The 22,644-nt window shown below is 36.5% G+C and overlaps 1 protein-coding gene across 1 annotated transcript; it reads right to left on the bottom strand.

Moving 5' to 3' along the window:
* Nucleotides 1-1,928: 1,928 nt before the first annotated feature.
* LOC149783102 (uncharacterized) lies at nucleotides 1,929-17,009 on the bottom strand. The gene is made up of 7 exons (XM_089933347.1): nucleotides 16,881-17,009; nucleotides 11,725-11,851; nucleotides 11,002-11,091; nucleotides 10,363-10,473; nucleotides 6,744-6,842; nucleotides 3,377-3,466; nucleotides 1,929-2,782 (listed from the first exon to the last, which is right to left on the bottom strand). The coding sequence occupies exons 1-7, from the start codon at nucleotides 17,007-17,009 to the stop codon at nucleotides 2,685-2,687; spliced, it is 744 nt and encodes a 247-aa protein (XP_089789473.1). The 3' UTR covers nucleotides 1,929-2,684.
* Between the last annotated feature and the right edge of the window lie 5,635 nt (nucleotides 17,010-22,644).

Consider the following 22,644-nt stretch of genomic DNA (forward strand, 5'->3'; position numbering starts at 1 on the left):
TGTTCTTCTAGTCTCTTTTGTTTTCCTCTGACAAAGACTCGATGAAAGTCGAAAGAACTCGGATTATCACAAAGGATCGATGATTGTTAATTTCTTTTCTCTTTGCGTCTTCCTTGCTTCCCAGTGTCTCCGTTAATCTCTGCTCTGATGGTGTGCTGTCTTCTCCTTCTTTCCTGATCTTCGTTATTTCTGCTGTTTGCTGTACGTCTGCCTTCTACTTCTTTCTTGATTTTTAGTTCTGCTCTTTGTGCGCTTCGTCTGTCACTTTTGCTGAATCGCTGTTTACTTAACCCAATTGTTATTTGATTACTTAACCCAATTGTTATTTGATTACTTAACCCAATTGTTATTTGATTACTTAACCCAATTGTTATTTGATTACTTAACCCAATTGTTATTTGATTACTTAACCCAATTGTTATTTGATTACTTAACCCAATTGTTTATTTGATTACTTAACCCAATTGTTTATTTGATTACTTAACCCAATTGTTATTTGATTACTTAACGCTATTTGCCCTATGTTTTTAAAACAAAATTATTTATTCATTTTACTCGTTTTGTTTGCTATTTAATTTGTTGTTGAACCCAGCCTAATGTTGTACAATCGTTGTCATGCGACAGTTCATTGTGACGTTTACGACTTTATGTTTGGTTTTAAATGGTCTGTTGTTACGGGACTATCTATTATCGGTCTTGACTTAGCAACCGTTTGCATAGTAGTCGCCCTACGGCAATCTCATGTGACTTTTATGACTTTCATCTTGGTTGTAGCTGTTTGTTGTTGCAGGACTGTCTAATTGGTTATTGTTGAGCTGTTTTATGGGACTGTCTATTTCGGTCCTAGTATTTCCATTTCCCTATTAAATTTGTCATCTTTTCCCCATTTTGTTTATATATTCCAGATAAGTTTTCAATGTTGTCCCATATTTTTTATTTTAGACTCTGGTAATTCTGGGTATGTGCTTTTTTTCCTCAGAAGCAGTTTGTCTTGAGTCTGATAAACGTTTAATCCCTTTAGAAGTCACCGTCCTTCTTTAATACGTAAAGCACGTGAGAAACTAATCAACGCATTACTTTTTATTGTTAATCTCAGGGTACCATTTGCAACAATCTCCAACCGCAATCCAAGTTATCTGATGCAAGACAGGAATTACACTCATATAAATTTATGTTTTGAATATCTCTTGTGTGCATATATTTTGTTGTCCTTGCTGTGGATATTTAGGCACAAGTGAACATATACTTCTTTCTCGTGCATTGTACTTTTTAGTCGAAATCAAAGACATAGTCTTCAGTTTTGACCCAACTTCATAAGCATTGTGAGACACAATAGTCACTTTCCTCCATCGGCAAAGACACTGTCGCTAGCCTCAACAATAATTATGTTTTGCATTAAAGATTTTAAAATAACATTCTCACATCATTTGCTACATTCAACTGAAACGTCTTGGTAATATTTAATTTGCATATGCTAGTAGTTCCTGTCCCTTCAATGAATATTTGCAGTATTTGCAGTATTTGGGTTAAAAGGTTTCGAAAGTCACATATCCTTTACATATTGGGGTTAAAGGGATTCTAATGTCACATATCCTTTACATATTACGGTTAAAGGGTTTCGAAAGTCACAAATTCTTTACATATTGGGGTTAAAGGGTTTCGAAAGTCACAAATCCGTTACATATTTTTCTGCTTTCAACTGAAACGCTGGTATGATATTACAATACATCTAACGAATGTGCGCATGGGGCTGGTATAGCGACAAGGGAAGTTTAACAGGTGGGTGACTTTACGGTACTGAACAATGGCAACAATTTTGCAAGGGGAAAACCTCAATTGAGACCAAACAGCAAACAGCGACAGTGGGAAACAAATATATAAAAATATAACGTTATGTCCCGCCCCGACAAGTCGGCAAGTTCAGCAAGTTCAGCTGTGAAATTTTAATAATAATAATAATAATAATAATAATAACAATAATATTTGTCGGTGGTTCATAGGTATCGACACATGTTAGGGGCTAACTGACGCACACCAATTACCTAATAATCTTTATCATGAAACGTCTTTGTTTAGTTCAGAACCTTTTTTTTCACTCCTTAACTTTACTAACTTTAAAATCGTCAAAAGTAGTCTTGATTCCGATCCCACCAATTGAAGTCGACAAGAGGAAACTACAGTAATCACTTCAGTCCGTGAACAATTCGTTACCATATACTGTCAAAGGTATGAACTCCACGTAATTAACAGGCATCTGACGGGACTAGATATACTAATATTAGCTACTAATCCATTTCCCACAATATATATCATAGACAAATTTAAATCGTCAAAAGTACATTTTCTGTGAAAATTTCAGTAGGCACTAAAAAAATAAAACTAATTCACATGGGAAGTGACAACATAAAATGCATCATATAGCAAGTGCTGTGTTACTGTGTAGGCAGTAGGGCATGGTTGTCTCTATTCCGTCCACAGATCAAGTTATCCGATCACAGATCAAGCTGTCCCCGTTATATAGCAAGTACTTTGTTACTGTGTAGGCGGCAGGACATGGGTGTCTCTGTTCCGTCCACAGATCAAGTTATCCGATCACAGATCAAGCTGTCTCTGTTATATAGCAAGTGCCGTGTTACTGTGTAGGCAGTAGGACATTGGTGTCTCTGTTCCGTCCACAGATCAATTTACTTACCATCATCCCAGCATTCAGTTTGTGGAATTTGGAATTCTGTATAGAGGTCAGTACCGTCTTCCTTAAAAGCCCAAGGTTTTCCCTTTGCCTCTACAATATAAAATCATACATAATGTCATAAAATCATACATAAGGTCATGGTATTCTTTTTGTGTCTAAATCGCTTTTTATCCCTTCATGTATAGGTAAGTACACTTGCGACCAATATGACAGGTTCTTTGTGTCACTATGAGTGACCATAAACTATTGGATAAAAGCAAATAATTTTTAGCAAGAATATTTTCGGTGATGAAAGGTAGAATAAAAGAAAGTTACTGTGCTGTGTTACTGTGTAGGCAGTAGGACATGGTTGTCTCTGTTCCGTCCACAGATCAAGTTATCCGATAACAGATCAAGTTGTCTCTGTTATATAGCAAGTGCTTTGTTACTGTGTAAGCAGTATGACATGGTTGTCTCTATTCCGTCCACAGATCAAGTTATCCTATCACAGATCAAGTTGTCTCTGTTATATAGCAAGTGCTTTGTTACTGTGTAAGCAGTAGGACATGTTTGTCTCTATTCCGTCCATAGATCAAGTTATCCGATCACAGATCAAGTTGTCTCTGTTATATAGCAAGTGCTTTGTTACTGTGTAGGCAGTAGGACATGGGTGTCTCTGTTCCGTCCACAGATCAATTTACTTACCATCATCCCAGCATTCAGTTTGTGGAATTTGGAATTCTGTATAGAGGTCAGTACCGTCTTCCTTAAAAGCCCAAGGTTTTCCCTTTGCCTCTACAATATAAAATCATACATAATGTCATAAAATCATACATAATGTCATGGTATTCTTTTTGTGTCTAAATCGCTTTTTATCCCGTCATGTATAGTTAAGTACACTTGCGACCAATATGACAGGTTCTTTGTGTCACTATGAGTGACCATAAACTATCGGATAAAAGCAAATAATTTTTAGCAAGAATATTTTCGGTGATGAAAGGTAGAATAAAAGAAAGTTTGTCAAGACCTGGCTGATAATTCATATCATGACCCAAATGATAATAAGTAAATCGCCACACAGCCATATCACTGTTTTTTAATGTTGAACAACATTGTATCTTAAAGTCACCGACCGCCAAACAACAGGCAATATTGTATCTCAAAGTCAAAGACCGCCAAACAATTAGAATTTGATGGCATATAATTTCTTATTCAGACTACATGTATATTATTTTTATTCATTTCAACTTTTCATTAAAGTTTTAATTTTGAAATGGCATACACTTCTACTTACAGGCTTTGATATGCCTGTACATTCGCCTAGATGTACCTTTAGAGTTTGTAATCTTAATGTACGCCTAGATGTACCTTTAGAGTTAATAATCTTAATGTACGCCTAGATGTACCTTTAGAGTTTATAATTTTAATGTACGCCTAGATGTACCTTTAGAGTTTATAATCTTAATGTACGCCTAGATGTACCTTTAGAGTTTATAATCTTAATGTACGCCTAGATGTACCTTTAGAGTTTATAATTTTAATGTACGCCTAGATGTACCTTTAGAGTTTATAATTTTAATGTACGCCTAGATGTACCTTTAGAGTTTATAATCTTAATGTACGCCTAGATGTACCTTTAGAGTTTATAATTTTAATGTACGCCTAGATGTACCTTTAGAGTTTATAATCTTAATGTACGCCTAGATGTACCTTTAGAGTTAATAATCTTAATGTACGCCTAGATGTACCTTTAGAGTTTATAATCTTAATGTACGCCTAGATGTACCTTTAGAGTTTATAATCTTAATGTACGCCTAGATGTACCTTTAGAGTTTATAATTTTAATGTACGCCTAGATGTACCTTTAGAGTTTATAATCTTAATGTACGCCTAGATGTACCTTTAGAGTTTATAATCTTAATGTACGCCTAGATGTACCTTTAGAGTTTATAATTTTAATGTACGCCTAGATGTACCTTTAGAGTTAATAATCTTAATGTACGCCTAGATGTACCTTTAGAGTTTATAATCTTAATGTACGTTCCATGTTCATATTACGGCCATCATTATTCATTATAACCTCTTTAGGTCAAGAAAACTTCTACCTTTAATTACTAAGTTCCGGAGCCAAAAGAGCCGTTTGCCACAATATATCATAAACAAATTCAAATTGTCACAACGTACATTTTCCGCGAAAATTTCAGGTGAATTACAATTTTACTTCCTAAATTTGCAAATTTCTTTCGCCATAGAAACATTCTGACAGTAGGATTTGTTGACAGTGAGCTTCTTTTCTGGGAAGTGAAAATTAGTATTGGGACGGTGTATTTCTTTTTGTACTATACCCATTTCTCAAACATTAAAATAAATCTGGAAAAAATTAAAATAATAAAATGACGAAAGATTTATTTTTCTTTTTTCTAAGACATCCCAATTGTAGTGTTATCGCTTACTGACGATCACATTAGTGAACAAAAACAATATATACCCTTGCATTTCATGAACGCATAAAAGTAGATGGCATCATTCAGACTTGAATTGTACGTACATGTATACTAATAAATCTTTATGAAATCGTCTCTTCACATGGTATAAACTTTAAACTAGATCAACATCAACAGGAACCGGCCCTTAGCAACTCTTTCACTGCTAGAAGTAGGTACCGTCATGAATTAAGTGAGTACAATGGAATACTGCATTCGAATTCTTTGGGGGGGGGGGGGATTTTTCAACTGTTTCATTTTCATTGTATAATAGTTTGCACGAAATCGTACACCTTCTGAACACTTTAAAATTGTACTTTTACCAACACTTTATTGGACAATGACTGTGGTCTTGAGGTTACTGGAAACAGAAGAAAAAAACTGACCTTAACCAAGCCTTCATTTCACACAGACTGTGTCCTTGAGGTCATTGGAAATAGAGGAAAAATTGACCTTAAACCCAACTTCATTTCACAGCGACTATGGTATTGACATCATTGGAAGTTGGAAAACATTAATCTTAACCCAATACTGGTGCAGATATTTTTGATTCGCTGAGTTGTGAGATCCCTAGCGTTTTAAAATATATAGACACGTTCACTTGATATACACGCCCTAATACTACAATATATAGACACGTTCTATTACTATACACACCCTAAGACCACAATATATAGACACGTTCCACTGCTATATACACCCTAAGAACACAATATATAGACACGTTCTATTGCTAAATACACCCTAAGAACACAATATATAGACACGTTCCATTGCTATATACGCCCTAAGACCACCATATATAGACACGTTCTATTGCTATACACACCCTAAGAACACAATATATAGACACGTTCCATTGCTATATACACCCTAAGAACACAATATATAGACACGTTCCACTGCTATATACACCCTAAGACCACAATATCTAGACACGTTCCATTGCTATACACACCCTAAGAACACAATATATAGACACGTTTTATTGCTATACACATCCTAAGACCACCATATATAGACACGTTCTATTGCTATACACATCCTAAGAACACAATATATAGACACGTTCCATTGCTATATACACCCTAAGACCACCATATATAGACACGTTCTATTGCCATGCACACCCTAAGAACACAATATATAGACACGTTCTAATGCTATACACGCCCTAAGACCACACTCTTCCATGAGAATATTTGAATTCGAACAGGTCTGGAAAATAATTTATGAAATAGAATGTCTTCTCATAAACGGCAAATTTACCTGCATGGTTTTCAAATGCGAATCAGTTTTACAGCCAAAATGCAAAGACGTCATCGATACGAAGGAATGATCAAAAGTAACTTCAAGACATCCATTTATGGTGCTTCCGATATTTAGGAAATCAGGTGCCGTGACATCTTGAATTAAGTTTGTCGAGTAGGGCCGTGATCAATGATGACAAGTGGATCTTAAAATCAATAAACCAGCACGTGAAGTAAATCCTTCTAGATCTTAAACTTTTAGAAACAGTTCCTAATGAGGCCCAGAGCATATTATATCCAGTGACTTATTGATGAAAAATCCAAAATCTTTTTACTCACCATCATCCCAGCATTCCGTTTGTGGAACGTTGAAGTCCTCATAGTGAATGACGGCAAGACGGCCACGTTCATCATCACCACAAGCTTTGTTAATTGCCACTACAATATAAAGAAAACAAAACCTCAAATATAAGTATTCTATAAGACATTAGTGTAAGTAATGCTAATTTTTGTATGTTTAGGCTATTAAATACATTCCCTACAAGGATAAATATATAGCGAACCCATTATGGCAACAAGCAGGCATGATTTCATTAAACAGGGACATGCATGTACAAGTCCAACACATTATACATCTCGTCATTATAAGTGTGCATAATAAATATGATGAGTTATGCAACATACATCACAGAATAATGAATATTCGGGTATCGTAATAATGATAATGGGGAACAATACGGAGCTGGTTGAAGACCACATAGTTTATAGTTGATTGAATGCCTAATTTTGTCATATACATCAATCATTCATACATTAATACTAAAATCTCCACTTTTGGGGGGAACAAAATGCATTCTGGGGGAAATACACATGTAAAGGGTTGTAGAGTGCTGGAAGTCAAATGTACATGCATTCAAGGTCTCGTCATTATAAAATGAGTTGTAGAGTGCTGGAAGTCTAATGTACAAGTATTTAAGGTCTCGTCATTATAAAATGAGTTGTAGAGTGCTGTAAGTCGAATGTACATGCATTCAAGGTCTCGTCATTATAAAATGGTTTGTAGAGTGCTGGAAGTCTAATGTACATGCATTCAAGGTCTCGTCATTATAAAATGAGTTGTAGAGTGCTGGAAGTCTAATGTACACGTATTTAAGGTCACGTCATTATAAAATGAGTTGTAGAGTGCTGGAAGTCGAATGTACATGCATTCAAGGTCTCGTCATTATAAAATGGTTTGTAGAGTGCTGGAAGTCTAATGTACATGCATTCAAGGTCTCGTCATTATAAAATGGTTTGTAGAGTGCTGGAAGTCTAATGTACATGCATTCAAGGTCTCGTCATTATAAAATGGTTTGTAGAGTGCTGGAAGTCTAATGTACATGCATTCAAGGTCTCGTCATTATAAAATGGGTTGTAGAGTGCTGGAAGTCGAATGTACATGCATTCAAGGTCTCGCCATTATAAAATCCATAACGACGGATTTGGTTGAAAACCAATAAAACTTGGTACAAGTATCCGGTAGAACCAATAAACTTGATAAAGGTATTCAGTAATAATAATAATAATGAGGATTTTGTATAGCGCCTAATCTTTAGAAGCTCTAAGCACTTTACAACATTAGGCAACACTTATAAGATAAGAAACATAATAATATTATTACAAAAACAAACAACATGAAATTAGAAAAACGTTAAAAAAAATAAAAAACATGCTGAGAATATTTCAGGTAGGAAACATTATTAGGTCTTTAAGTTTGTTCTTGCAGTCGAAATAAATGAGTTTTCAGAGCCCTCTTGAATGTGATCACTGTGTCTTTGTGTCTAAGTTCAGTGGGCAATTCATTCCACGCTGCTGGGCCCTGGTATGCAAAAGAACGCTGTCCATATGACTTTGTTTTCATAGTGAGAATAATGAGTATACGATTGTCAGAAGAGGAGCGTAAGTATCTTGCTGGTGTGTACACATAGGTGAGGTCAGATAGGTATGTTGGACTAGAGTCCGACAGTGAAATTTATCACAGAGAACAAATTTTATGTTTGATTCTAGGTCAAATGGATAGCCAATGTAGGGTACAGAGCAGCGGGGAGGTGTGCATTGATCGTGGTACTCTAAGTATGATCCGAACAGCTGTGTTTTTAACTTTTTGAAGTTTCTGGAGTAGATATTGAGATGAACCAGACAGAATTGAGTTACAATAGTCCAGTCTTGAAAGTACTAATGAACACACAAGTGTTTTAGTGGCATCAACTGAAAGATATTTGCGAATAGAGCTGATGCGTCTCAGCTCAAGATATGCAGCCTTGCATATGTTCATAACATGTTGGTGCAATGTGAGAGTACTGTCCAGAGTAACACTTAGGTTTCATACTGATTGTGTGAATTTAATGTTGGCGTTGCTGATATTTATTGTTTGAGGTAAAGGATGTGAATGAGAAAGTCTTTGTGTCGTGATCAGAATGGCCTCAGTTTTATCATCATTCATCTACAGTTTGTTACAAGTCATCCATGATTTCAAATCAGAAATGCACATCTCTACACCTTGGATGGTAGCATCAACTTCAGTTGGGTGGCTAGATTTGTATATTTGGGTGTCATCAGCGTACAATTAGTGAGACACTGGATGATGATCTATGACACTTGAGAGCGACTGAGTGTATAGAATCAAGAGAACGGGTCCAAGAACAGACCCCTGTGGAACACCACAACATAGATCAACTGGGCTGGAGTGTATTTCATTTGCAGATACAATTTGTGTCCTGTTGACCAAGTAGGACTTAAACCACAGTAAGGCTGTATCATGAATGCCAAATACATGCTGGAGATGGTGAAGTAATATATCATGGTCTATTGTGTCAAATGCTGCAGACAAATCAAGGACTGTACTATTTCCGCTATCCAACGCAGAGAGAATGTTATTAACTACTTTTAGAAGAGTAGTTTCAGTACTGTGGCAATGGCGATATGCAGACTGTACATTGCTAAAAAGACTATTTGAATTCAAATGAGATACGAGCTGGGATAGAACAACCATGTCTAAGATTTTTTAAATGAATGGGAGATTAGAAACTGGGCGGTAGTTCTTTAAATCGTTATGGTCTAGTGTTGGCTTCTGCAGCAGAGGCTTTACAATGGCAGTTTTGAAATATGATGGGAATTCGCCAGATGAGAGAGATGTATTAATAACATCAGTTAGTGAAGGCAATACTGGATCTAAGCACTCAAGCAGCAGTGATGTTGGAATTGTATGAAGTTCACATGACTTTGGTGCACTCTTCATCACGATTGTACGTACGAAATCCATAGAGACAGGTTCAAAGGCTGCTAATGGTTGCCGCTCAAATTCTGTATCCCAACTGAATGGTGATGACGAGTCAATTGAAATTGTGCTTTCAAGATTATCTCTAATGGTTTGTACTTTGTCACGGAAGAAATTTGCAAACATGTCCGGAAGGTCGAATGGAGAGAAGGTAGTAGAACCAGCAAACCTTGAAAAACTTATTCAGTAAACCAGTAAACCTAGGTAAAATTATTCGGTCTATACAATAGACCATGGTAAAAGTATTCATTAAACCAATAAGTATTTTGTAAAAGCACGAGTATGAGGATAAACCATCAAACTAAACATTTTCAAGGCCTCTTCTTTACAGGCTATACTTGTATCATCAATAGCAAACTTTAGTCAAGGTCAAACAGTCCTACAAATGTGAAGCTGCAGACATTAAGAGCACGGGGAAAGGAATTCAGTTACCGTGACCGTTCTGATAAGTTTGTTGATCTTAATATCAGTAAACTATGATGGAAGGAAGCTTACCTGGATCTTAAAGTGATGTAAAAGGAACTTCTTGGTGTTGAAAAGAGCCATTAAAGAAGTCCTAAGCATATTATATAATAGTCCCAGTTAATAAATACATAATTATTATAGAATAGTTTCAGTTAATAAACACAGAAAGTCCAAAACCTCTTTCCTCTTCGTCATCCCAGAATTCTGTTTGTGGAACGTGGAATTCCTTGTAGTTAGTGTCGGCAAGGCAGCAGCGTCCATCATCATCAGAAGCTCTGTTCTTTGACGCTACAATGCAAAGGAATTGAAAACTACATTAAGCTACAAAATATGAATGTAATGGAGACTAATTTATTCACATATAAGCTGTTTCGCACATTCCATGTCAGTATAATTATGAATCCAACCGAATATGGCATTTAGTGACATTTATCTCTGCGGATGCGTGTGCTGACGTAATCAAATATTGTTTGAAATTAAATCAAAGCAAGGATTGCAAGATGAAAAAACAGTGTTTATGTCTTGATGAAGAAGTGCTATAAATCAGCATGTTAATAATAAATAATTGATTCAACAGGTTAGATACCACCATTATTCACAATTGTTGCTTAAAGTACTAGATACAAATTTTGAAAATTTGTAGATAAAATATACTCCCCTTTCGAAAATGAAATTCCTCCAATTTGTTTTAAGATAGAAATCTTTCAACTGTTTTATGGACTTTACGAGGCCTGTAGAGAGCATCATAATTGGCACGAACGGAAACGTAACATATTAAATCTTAAGCGCAGTTACTGAGGACGACAACCAACTCACCATCATCCCAGCATTCGTTTTGTGGAACGGGGAATTCTTTATAGTCTATGGCGGCATGTCCAACATCACCCCAACCTCTGTACTTTGCCACTACAATGCAGTGGAATTCAAATTACATTTTGCTATACACCACGAATGTAATGGATGCCAATTTGTGCATATCTAGGTTATTTCATAATTACAACGATAATTATATATGTAGCTCAATATGGCAGATGGCTACAGCTCTGAGTGCTATTAGTGGCATAATAAAATTCATCAATATGATATGAAATTAAATAACAGCTAGGGTTGCAAGAGGAAGAAAGACTTTTCATGCCTTGATTCGGAAATGTCTTAAATGAGACTGTTAATATGAAATAACAATACAATTGGTAAGATAACCAAGACACCATCTTAATTACCACTGTTCCATACATTACATAACTTGAAACAAAAATTGTCTGGACGCTTGACACAACTAAATTTGAGCGTTGGCAGCTATTCATCTTTTTATCAATCAACTAGATTTTGACGGAAATATATCGCAACAAAATTAGTATGACACCAACTCAATCAAATGCATGTTTATTAGCTTTTGCTCATCTTAAGTTGTAGTTCAACTACATTTGTATTTGTCAATAATTTGCTTTAGTGCTAAATGGGTTAAACCAGTGAAAGGATACACAGGTGAAAAGTATCGCAACAAGATGCTCCCTTCTGCACCTTCATTCTTCCAATTACCTCGGGTCAGATCTAATTCTTGAATTTTCCCGAAGGGACACACACTCATGTGGTGTTGCAGCCTTTGCTTCTTCATCACGTGCCAGGAGTGGAATGGACAGGTGACAAAATCTCTGCTTCTGTGGCTCTAGATGAGAAATTAAAAAATGTTGAACAAGGTGTGTACTGTGCCGTATTGATTGGTCTATGTCTGTCATTATTGTATGCCTCATTTACACTAAACTACACCGTGTAAAAACCAGGTATTTCAGGTGTAGACAGTCCCATGCTACACTGTGCAGCTTAGTAATGTATTCTAACTGAATTTATATAGACGCAGTTTGTATTAGCTGCCTTGTGTCATCTGGAAAAATGGTACTAATTTATTTAAGCATTTATTTCTATAGAACTGAGTGTAATTTGGTCGTATATCGCTTGCAGGTCATTATAAAGCAACATCTGTGTGACACGTGTCACTGAACCACGTTCAATAAAGTCTTTGATCGGATCTATTTCCTACAGTTAGCAAAGTCAGTAAGACGACTAAATGAGTTGGGTTTAGCGGCCTTGACACGGTTGACTGCAGTGTGCTTCGCATGGGGTTTAGAAGAACAAAGCAAGAAGAATATGCATTCAGTGACGTAATTATTTCAAATGACAACGCGTAATGCTAGAAATATCTTACTCTTAAAAGCTTTGATCAATAAAATCATGCATAGTTTGTATGAACTTCTACAGTAATTCTACATAAACCAAAGTCTCGATGACTATACAACACCCAGTAACAGTAATTCTACATAAACCAAAGTCTCGGTGACTATACAATACCCAGTAACAGTAATTCTACATAAACCAAAGTCTCGGTGACTATACAATACCCAGTAACAGTAATTCTACATAAACCAAAGTCTCGGTGACTATACAATACCCAGTACCAGTAATACTACATAAACCAAAGTCTCGATGACTATACAATACCCAGTAACAGTAATTCTACATAAACCAAAGTCTCGATGACTATACAATCATGGACCACAACTCTGCTAAATGATAATTTGGAATGCTGAGAAATCAACGCATTCAAGGTTTAATCGGTATAGAAACACATCCTAAATTTGGATGAACTTTTGCGATTCCTTTGCAAATGAAAGGATGCGCGCACAAGAGACAGGAGAACCACCAGTCATGTGTCATAACTCAAATTTGACTGGAAGTATTCCATTCTTGGCAAGCTTATGATATGGAAATCAAACTCCTGAGAACGGGTGATCTGGTTGCATAGGTCTTGTAAATTATGTGCTGAACAGGAAGCTGGACTCTTGGAAGTCTTTAAGTCTTGTAAATGACTTATCTGACTGGAAGCTGGACTCTTGGAAGTCTTGTCAACATAACGCCACATACCAAATTTGGTTAAGATCCAATAACACTGGTCTACAATTATTTTAGAAGTCGTCTGCTTCAGAGATAAAATGTGCTATTTATTATGGATTTCGATGTGCTGAATTCAAATATGACAATTAATACAACTGACTGGCCACTGTGTCCAAGATATCTAAGTTTTAGATTTTACCCTTATGTATATTGTGTAGATAGTAGATTTTTAATCATAAATTGTAAACCTAGGTCTTTTCATATGTTTAGGGTTGTTTTACATGATAATGTTTCACCTGTCGTGTTGATGTAACACTTTTAAAAACAGCAAAAGGGTTATATAAATAACATTTATTATGAAACAAAAAGCAAAAATGTTATTATCATATGTAAGTACAAAGTGTAGGCCTTACTCAGTGTCTACTTGGCGCTTCTTGGCTTGTCTCTTGTATTCATTAAATGGAGCAGCTCTTGTCACTGTCCAGCAATAGTCTGCAAGCATTGATGTGCTCCATTTGCCCTGACAGCGTATTGCAGCATATGTGTGGGGCCCACCTCTTACCCTGATCTCTAATTCTGCAGCCAACGTAAAGTTGTAAATAGCCTATGTTCCTGATCTGTGTGCCCCAGTGCAGTATTTTATCTCTTACTCTTTTTAACCTAATAATTAATACCATTAACAAGATCTTTTTATCCCGGTATCGATTGCTTCTTCTATGTTCATTATTTTATAATGTTATCGATCGAAACCCTTGCATATAAATGAAAGATAATTGTAAAAAATATAAACAAGAGTCAAAATTAGGCGAGTGCCAATGGTTTCAAATTCTCAAGCTCGCAAACAGTGGGCACGCATTTCTGTCCGCTACGAAGAATAACATGATGCTCTTGACGGAACATCTAAGCAGGTTGTTTGAGGCGACAAAGTTTTAGGTATCGTCTTCCGCAGAAAACTCACGTTCATTCCACACAACAAGAAACTGAACGCTCAATACTTGAAAGTCTTTGATTTACTTAAAGTAGTAGCGCACACTGACTGGGATGCCGATCTTATCTTTGATCCAAACTTAATTATCAATGTGTTGTTTATGGCTCAGCCAAATTGCCTTAGCTAACAATAGTTGACCCTATTTACCATCAAGCAGTACGTCCCGCCTTATGAGTATTGCCATGTGAGAGCCTGTGGGTTGAAGCGAATGAGCCACCTCTGTACTATCGTACAGACACAATTTTGAACCCTGCTTTTCAGTCTGTTTCCTAACCTAAATACCAAACATTATACCAAAATTAACCAAATGCCATACCTATATTTGTAAGTTGACTATCTTCCAGCCTTCACTGTGCAAACATTGATGTTTGTAAAATCAAAATGTATTTTGCTTCTGTAACACCTCTCTGTGTTCTTAAACAACCCAAATTACATTTTACGCTGCATGAAAGGAAACCAAGTCGGAAACAAATTCTTCCACTCTTCTAAAGATCTTTTATACGAATTTAAGAACTACACATCAATTTGTACTGACGGCTCAGATGATGGCGAAAAGGTTGCTGCAGCCTTCGTTAATAGAAATAACACTAAAAATGTTCACTCACCAGACGATGCATTAATATTTTCAGCCGAAATAAGGGCACTATCTGGGCAATATGGGCAAAATCTGGGCAATCGACATTGCCTTTCAATTTATATTAAAACTAAACATATTCTAAATTCTTATCATCATCCCCGATTCACTATCAGTACGAAATTCACTAAACAAGAGAATGTTTGAAAACCCATTTCTGACCAAAATTCTCATCAAACATGTGTGTACCTTTGGCAATATAGTATATGTCTGGTTACCAGCCAAAACGACAAAGCACCCGCTCTGCTAAAACAGACGCGTATCTTCAACCATCTGATTTTTAAATGCACTTATCTTAAATCTATCAAAAGATCCGAACTAAGTAGCAGGCATTGTGGAGTGGCGCTGTCAACAACAATGGCAGGCGTTGTGGAGTGCTGCTGTCCACAACAATGGCAGGCATTGTGGAGTGGTGCTGTCCAATTAATGGCAGGCGTTGTGGAGTGGTACTGTCCAATAAATGGCAGGCGTTGTGGAGTGGTGCTGTCCACTAAATGGCAGGCGTTGTGGAGTGGTGCTGTCCACTAAATGGCAGGCGTTGTGGAGTGGTGCTGTCCAATAAATGGCAGGCGTTGTGGAGTGGTGCTGTCATTAATAAGCTCCATATCATATCATCAAACCAATGTTAGGCAATTAGCTTCCACAAGAACCATCCATAGAGATGAAGTAGTCATTGTAATAAATGGTCATACTTACATAACCTACTCCTACATATTACAGGGCGAAGACCCACCCGAGTTCGTTTCTGTCAATGAACCCTTCGCTTTGAAGCAATCTATAGTAGATTGTTTAGATCTCAAACCAACAATGTTCAACACATGAAGGAACTTTTGAAAAGGTAAATGTGGCATGGTTTTTAAATATCGATAAGGAGGTGAACATTTATTCTGAACTTTAGTTTGTGTACAATCCTAGTCCCTTTCAGCAGTTTTAAACCACGTTTGTACTGTTAATCACCCTAATTTATCTTGTATTTTCTAATTACCCTTTATTCACACCCTGTTGATCAGTAACTTGAATATCTATTTACATTATCTCTATGTTTTTGTATTTTCCACGGTTCCTTAATAATACTATATGAGGTTTAAAGATAACATTCTTGTCCTAATGATACGTGTCTTGTCATATTGACCTTGTTCTAACGATACATGTCTTGTCAGTTTGACATTGTCCTTATGATACGTGTCTTGTCATATTGAACGTGTTCTAATGACACGTGTCTTGTCATATTGAACGTGTTCTAATGACACGTGTCTTGTCATATTGACCGTGTCCTAATGACACGTGTCTTGTCATATTGACCGTGTCCTAATGACACGTGTCTTGTCATATTGACCGTGTCCTAATGACACGTGTCTTGTCATATTGACCGTGTTCTAATGACACGTGTCTTGTCATATTGACCGTGTTCTAATGACACGTGTCTTGTCATATTGACCATGTTCTAACGATAGGTGTCTTGTCATATTGACATTGGCCTAATCATAGTGTCTTGTCATATTGACCGTGTTCTAATGACACATGTCTTGTCATATTGACCTTGTCCTAATGATAGGTGTCTTGTCATATTGACATTGGCCTAATCATAGTGTCTTGTCATATTGACCGTGTCCTAATGACCCATGTCTTGTCTCATATTGACCTTGTCCTAATGATAGGTGTCTTGTCATATTGACATTGGTCTAATGATACGTTTCTTATCAGTTTGAGATCCTTGGTGTTCTCAATATTGAAAAACATGATGTTCTCATATAGTGTGAGGTGAACCACTTTGTTCTAATCGTGTGTCCTTAGCAATATTGAGGGACATGATGTATTCATATTTCATGCGATTTTAGGTGTACCTACTTGTCCTTGTCAGGTACAAAGTGTACCTACTTGTCCTTGTCAGGTATATTGTCTTACTGAGGGACAAGGTGTACCTACTTGTTGTCATTATATTGTCTTACTGAGGGACAAAGGACAAAGTGTACCTACTTGTCCTTGTCAGGTATATTGTCTTACAGAGGGACAAGGTGTACCTACTTGTTGTCATTATATTGTCTTACTGAGGGACAAGGCGTCTTACTGAGGGACAAGGCGTCTTACTGAGGGACAAGGTGTACTCGCGCTTATACACTTAAGAACATGGATGTTGTATTCACATTTGTAAACGTATCATAGTGTGAGGCTTGGTATACTCACCATTATACACTTCCTTAAATGTCGGGTAAACCTTTCCGCCATAACCATATGTGTCTTGTCATAGGGGCACTGAATATACTCATTTGGGTCAATATTATCCCATGGGCAAACCATCCTGTACTCGGCCATCTTGCCGGCTCACTACAAGGTAAGAATACAACCCATAACATTTAATATTATTCGTATTAAAGAGTAGTAATGAACACGTGCAGGCACCTACCTGATTGCACAGCATATCTGGTCACGTCTACTATTACTTGCCTGATATATTTGTATATACGTCTGCCATTACTTGCCAGATATATTTGTATATACGTTGGACCAAACCGCTTCAGCACATCAGTGCTTCTGTATATGTCATTAGCCTTGCCATATATACTTGAATATAAGTAGATTGGGCACCTTCAACAGGAATCATAGGTAATCATCCATGAAATGAACATTGCGACAGGAATGTATCATATTTCGCTAAATCTTATATGATTCGAGAATGTACCAGACACAATATCTGAGATAAGTTAAATCTGATGCGATCTGAGAATTATCTCAGTACGCAGACGGGAAAATAACGGTTGTCATTATAACCCTCTCATCTTACCACATGATTATGATTATATTATCTCTTTCGGTTTGACTCTTTGCCTGGCCACAATTTAGTTTCATTTTTTTAAATAAAGTTTTTGCTATTTTAATTATTTAAATTCTTATAAATATAGTTTTGATATGGCAGTAGCTCCAATGATCACCTGGTTAGACAGGAAATATTTATTCGCTATGCTTTTATAAACAATAGAAAATCTTGTAGCTGTTTTTTGTTTTTGTTTTACGAAAAGCCTATATTACAACATGGAAGTACGGAATAATGATTGACCTGCATCTGGGTCTGAAACTCTGCCCTCTTTCGTATTAAGTTTCTCTCAAACAGGGACTTCAAGGTACGAGTTGGTTCCACCTTCTCTGATACGTACGAGCAAGAGATGCCAGGGCAACATTTTTATCTGTAACGCTTTTCAATATAAAACTTAATAGCATGATAAAGTGTTTGGCTTCTGGTCTGGATTGTTCTCTATACATTGATGATTTCCTAATACGCTATCGATCAAAGTACATGCATACAATTGAAAGACAACTACAACAAAATAGAAACAATATTCAAAACTGGGCCAAGGCCAATGGTTTCACATTTCCAAAGTCAAAAACAGTATGCATGCATTTCTGTCAATCATGATGAAGCTAACCTCACACTGGAATGAACATCTATATCAGTTGTTGAGGAAACAAAGATTTTAGGCATTATCTTCGAAAGAAAACTCACCTTTATTCCACACATAAAAAAGTGAAAGCTAATTGCTTGAAATCTCAAGATTTACTTAAAGTAGAAGCGCACTGAGATGCTGACAGAAAATGTATCCTCATCTAATATAGAACTTTTATTCTCTCCAAACTAGACTATAGTTGCGTTGTTTATGGTTCAGCTAAAAATACACACCTAAAGATGCTTGACCCAATTCATCATCTAGGGTAAGACTCGTTCTGGGAGTATTTAGGACTTCCCCATCTGAAAGCCTTCTCATTGAATCGAACGAGCCACCTTTAACACACTGTAGAGAAATGCTTTCCATACAGTTTGCTCTCTAATTAAGATTAAAGCCTCTAAACCCTGCCTTTTCGGCTGCATTTCAAACTGAATACAAAACATTATGGAAAAAAACACAAAAAACAACAACAACAACAAAAAACAACAACACAAAAACAAACAAAAAAACAACAAATGTCATTCCTACCTTTGGCATCAGAATTTCATCCAGCCTTGACTATACAAATATTGATCTCTCTAAAATCCAGAAGACGTGCATTTTTGAAACAATTCCCTTGCTAATTAACCACCAAAAGTACCTTTCACACTTCACGATGTAAAAAATCTGACACAAACCCTTCCATCGTCGACAAAGCATATCAAGAACTCATCGCCAAATTTAATGACTACACAAGAATTTACACTGATGGATAAATACATGAGGATAAGGCTGCTGCAGACTTCGTTCATGGAAATCACACAATGAAATTTCGCTTACCAAATGGTACATTGATTTTGTTTCAGCCAAAATCGGAGCAATAGACTTTGCTTTCAAATGCATCAAAAACAAATCTATTTAAACTGCATCATCTTTTTTCCGATTCATTATCAATACTTCGGTCACTACACAATATAAAATTAGAAAACCCATTGATGACCAGTATGTTCATACCGAGATGTGTATCTCCCATACTATATTATACTGTTGGTTACCCAGCCATACTGGTATTAAAGGTAATGAAAAAGCAAATCGTGCAGTTAAAATGGCCCTATCCCTAAAAACCAACTGACTTTAAAATATCATACACTGATTTTAAACCTAGCATCGAAATCTCTTTACTCCTCAAGAGGAGGGCATTATGGAATGATGCAGTAAATAACAAACTCCATGCGATCAGGCCAACTCTAGCAGAATGGGCTCTTTCCTACAGAACCAACCACAGGGACTAGGTTTTCGTTGCAAGAATTAGAACCAGTCATACTTATATACAACAAAAACACTCCTCCTAGCTAAAAGACGAAGACCCACCTGAGTGCGTTTCTTGCAACCAGCCATTCACTGTTAAACACTTTATGATAGATTGTTCGATCTCCAGCCTGCGCGCGATCTTTGCTACAACGTTCATCACATGAAGGAACTTTCTAATACAATAAGCGTCTCTTGCATTTTAAAACTCCTGAAAGAAGTAAACATTTATTCTTAGATTTAAAAAATTATGTTATCACTTTGAGTATTTTTATGTAATGTATATACCTTCGTTCATACTACGTACCTTTTCCTTTTACTATTCATTGACATTTACATCGACCGTTTATCGGGAAACTTTATAGATTACCCTCACCATCGCATCGTTTTGATTTTAGCTGATTTTATTATCGCTGATTGACGATGAACCTTCCATCAACTGTAAACAATATTACATATAACCTTTTCGATGGCGCTATTTAGCCGAACATTGCTGGTGCACCGTAAAAGTGCACGATCTATAACATACTAGCATCGGACCACTGGATGACTATCTATAACATACTAGCATCGGACCACCGGATGACGATCTATAACATACTAGCATCGGACCACTGGATGACGATCTATAACATACTAGCATCTGACCACTGGATGACTATCTATAACATACTAACATCAGTTAGTAACTGATATTAGTATCTACAGGATTCTGTTTAACACAATTCAATTAGTATGACGTGCCAACCCAGTAATTTTGGTTCTTTCGCTTCATTTTAGGTTCGTTTCTGTATTTATGCCTACCGGTTTAATTTTGTGGTCCCCTCCAATAATATATAAAATAATGTAGGAATCCTCGACATAAAAGACAACTTTACCAAGAAAGATACAGATTATCAGATTGTTATCGTGTAGCAATCTCCCAGTAACAGTGTAGCAATCTCCAAGTAACAGTGTAACAATCTCCCAGTAACAGTGTAGCAATCTCCCAGTAACAGTGTAACAATCTCCCAGTAACAGTGTAGCAATCTCCCAGTAACAGTGTAACAATCTCCCAGTAACAGTGTAGCAATCTCGCAGTAACAGTGTAGCAATCTCCCAGTAACAGCAAACTTTGTTCGAAAACAGAAATATGTCATAAGTGTGATCTTGGAACTATATACATAGATATGATCTTGGACCCATGTACATAGGCGTGACCTTGGAACTATGTACATAGGTGTGATCTTGGAACTATGTATATAGGCGTGACCTTGGAACTATGTACATAGGTGTGATCTTGGAACTATGTACATAGGCGTGATCTTGGAACTATGTACATAGGTGTGATCTTGGAACTATGTACATAGGCGTGACCTTGGAACTATGTACATAGGTGTGATCTTGGACCCATGTACATAGGCGTGACCTTAGAACTATGTACATAGGTGTGATCTTGGAACTATGTACATAGGCGTGACCTTGGAACTATGTACATAGGCGTGACCTTGGAACTATGTACAAATCGTTGGACATTGTAAATCTAGATAAAAGTTTATCAACAAAAAAGAATGACGCGGACGGTTGCATTAACTTTAAATATTTAGCATAGAAACACTCATGTACACACAATGACACTATAATGAATATCTGTATCATCAGCATGTATACCTATACTCTACCTGTATAATCAGCATGTATACCTATACTCTACCTGTATCATCAGCATGTATACCTATACTCTACCTGTATCATCAGCATGTATACCTATACTCTACCTGTATCATCAGCATGTATACCTATACTCTACCTGTATCATCAGCATGTATGCCTATACTCTACCTGTATCATCAGCATGTATACCTATACTCTACCTGTATCATCAGCATGCATACGTGTACTATACCTTTATCATCAGCATGCATACGTGTACTTTATCTTTTTCATCGGCATGCATACGTGTACTTTACCTTTATTATGAGCCTGCATACATGTACTTTACCTTTATCATCAGCATGCATACGTGTACTTTATCTTTTTCATCAGCATGCATACGTGTACTTTACCTTTATCATCAGCATGTATACTTGTACTATACCTTTATCATCAGCATGCATATGTGTACTTTATCTTTTTCATCGGCATGCATACGTGTACTTTACCTTTATTATGAGCCTGCATACATGTACTTTACCTTTATCATCAGCATTTATACATGTACTATACCATTATCATCAGCATTCGTAAGTGTACTATACCTTTATCATCAGCATGCATACGTGTACTTTACCTTTATCATCAGCATGTATACGTGTACTATACCTTTATCATCAGCATGCATACGTGTACTTTATCTTTTTCATCGGCATGCATACGTGTACTTTACCTTTATTATGAGCCTGCAAACATGTACTTTACCTTTATCATCAGCATGCATACGTGTACTTTACCTTTATCATCAGCATGTATACGTGTACTATACCTTTATCATCAGCATGCATATGTGTACTTTATCTTTTTCATCAGCATGCATACGTGTACTTTACCTTTATTATGAGCCTGCATACATGTACTTTACCTTTATCATCAGCATTTATACATGTACTATACCTTTATCATCAGCATGCATATGTGTACTTGATCTTTTTCATCTGCATGCATACGTGTACTTTACCTTTATCATGAGCATGCATAAGTGTACTTTACCTTTATCATCAGCATGTATACGTATACTATACCTTTATCATCAGCATGCATACGTGTACTTTACCTTTATCATCAGCATGTATACGTGTACTATACCTTTATCATCAGCATGTATACGTATACTATACATGTTTAATCAGCATTTATACGTGTACTATACCTGTATCATCAGCATACATACGTGTACTTTACCTTTATCATCAGCATGTATACGTATACTATGCATGTATCATCAGCATGCATACGTGTACTATATCTGTATCATCAGCATGCATATATGTACTTTACCTTTTTCTCGTTGATCTGAAGTTCTGGTTTTATCAGCAGCAAGTATTCCGTGCACACGTTTTATCTATCTTCCTTAGACCCGCTGTAGTTAGCAAAGTTTTCGATGGGACCTTTTTTTTAAGGTGTTCACTGAAGTTTCGCTATTAGCTTAATTCATAGTTCAGTATGTGCTAGCTTGTCCACAAATTTCTTCGTTTAATACCTTGGTGAGACAAATATTTTGCTGTGTGACACGTATGTAATTTTTG

Source organism: Sinohyriopsis cumingii, chromosome 14 (genome assembly GCF_028554795.1).
Source record: "Sinohyriopsis cumingii isolate HCF-2022 chromosome 14, ASM2855479v2, whole genome shotgun sequence".
In the NCBI taxonomy this organism is placed as follows: domain Eukaryota; kingdom Metazoa; phylum Mollusca; class Bivalvia; order Unionida; family Unionidae; genus Sinohyriopsis; species Sinohyriopsis cumingii.

Excerpts from the sequence above, each read along its gene's own strand:
- LOC149783102 (XM_089933347.1), bottom strand. The coding sequence starts at position 17,009 with ATGGCCGAGTACAGGATGGTTTGCCCATGGGATAATATTGACCCAAAT. Across the intron at positions 11,852-16,880 it reads ATTTAAGGAAGTGTATAATG|AGCCACAGAAGCAGAGATTT; the intron begins GTGAGTATACCA and ends TTTCTCATCTAG. Across the intron at positions 3,467-6,743 it reads AACGGAATGCTGGGATGATG|AGGCAAAGGGAAAACCTTGG; the intron begins GTGAGTAAAAAG and ends TTTATATTGTAG.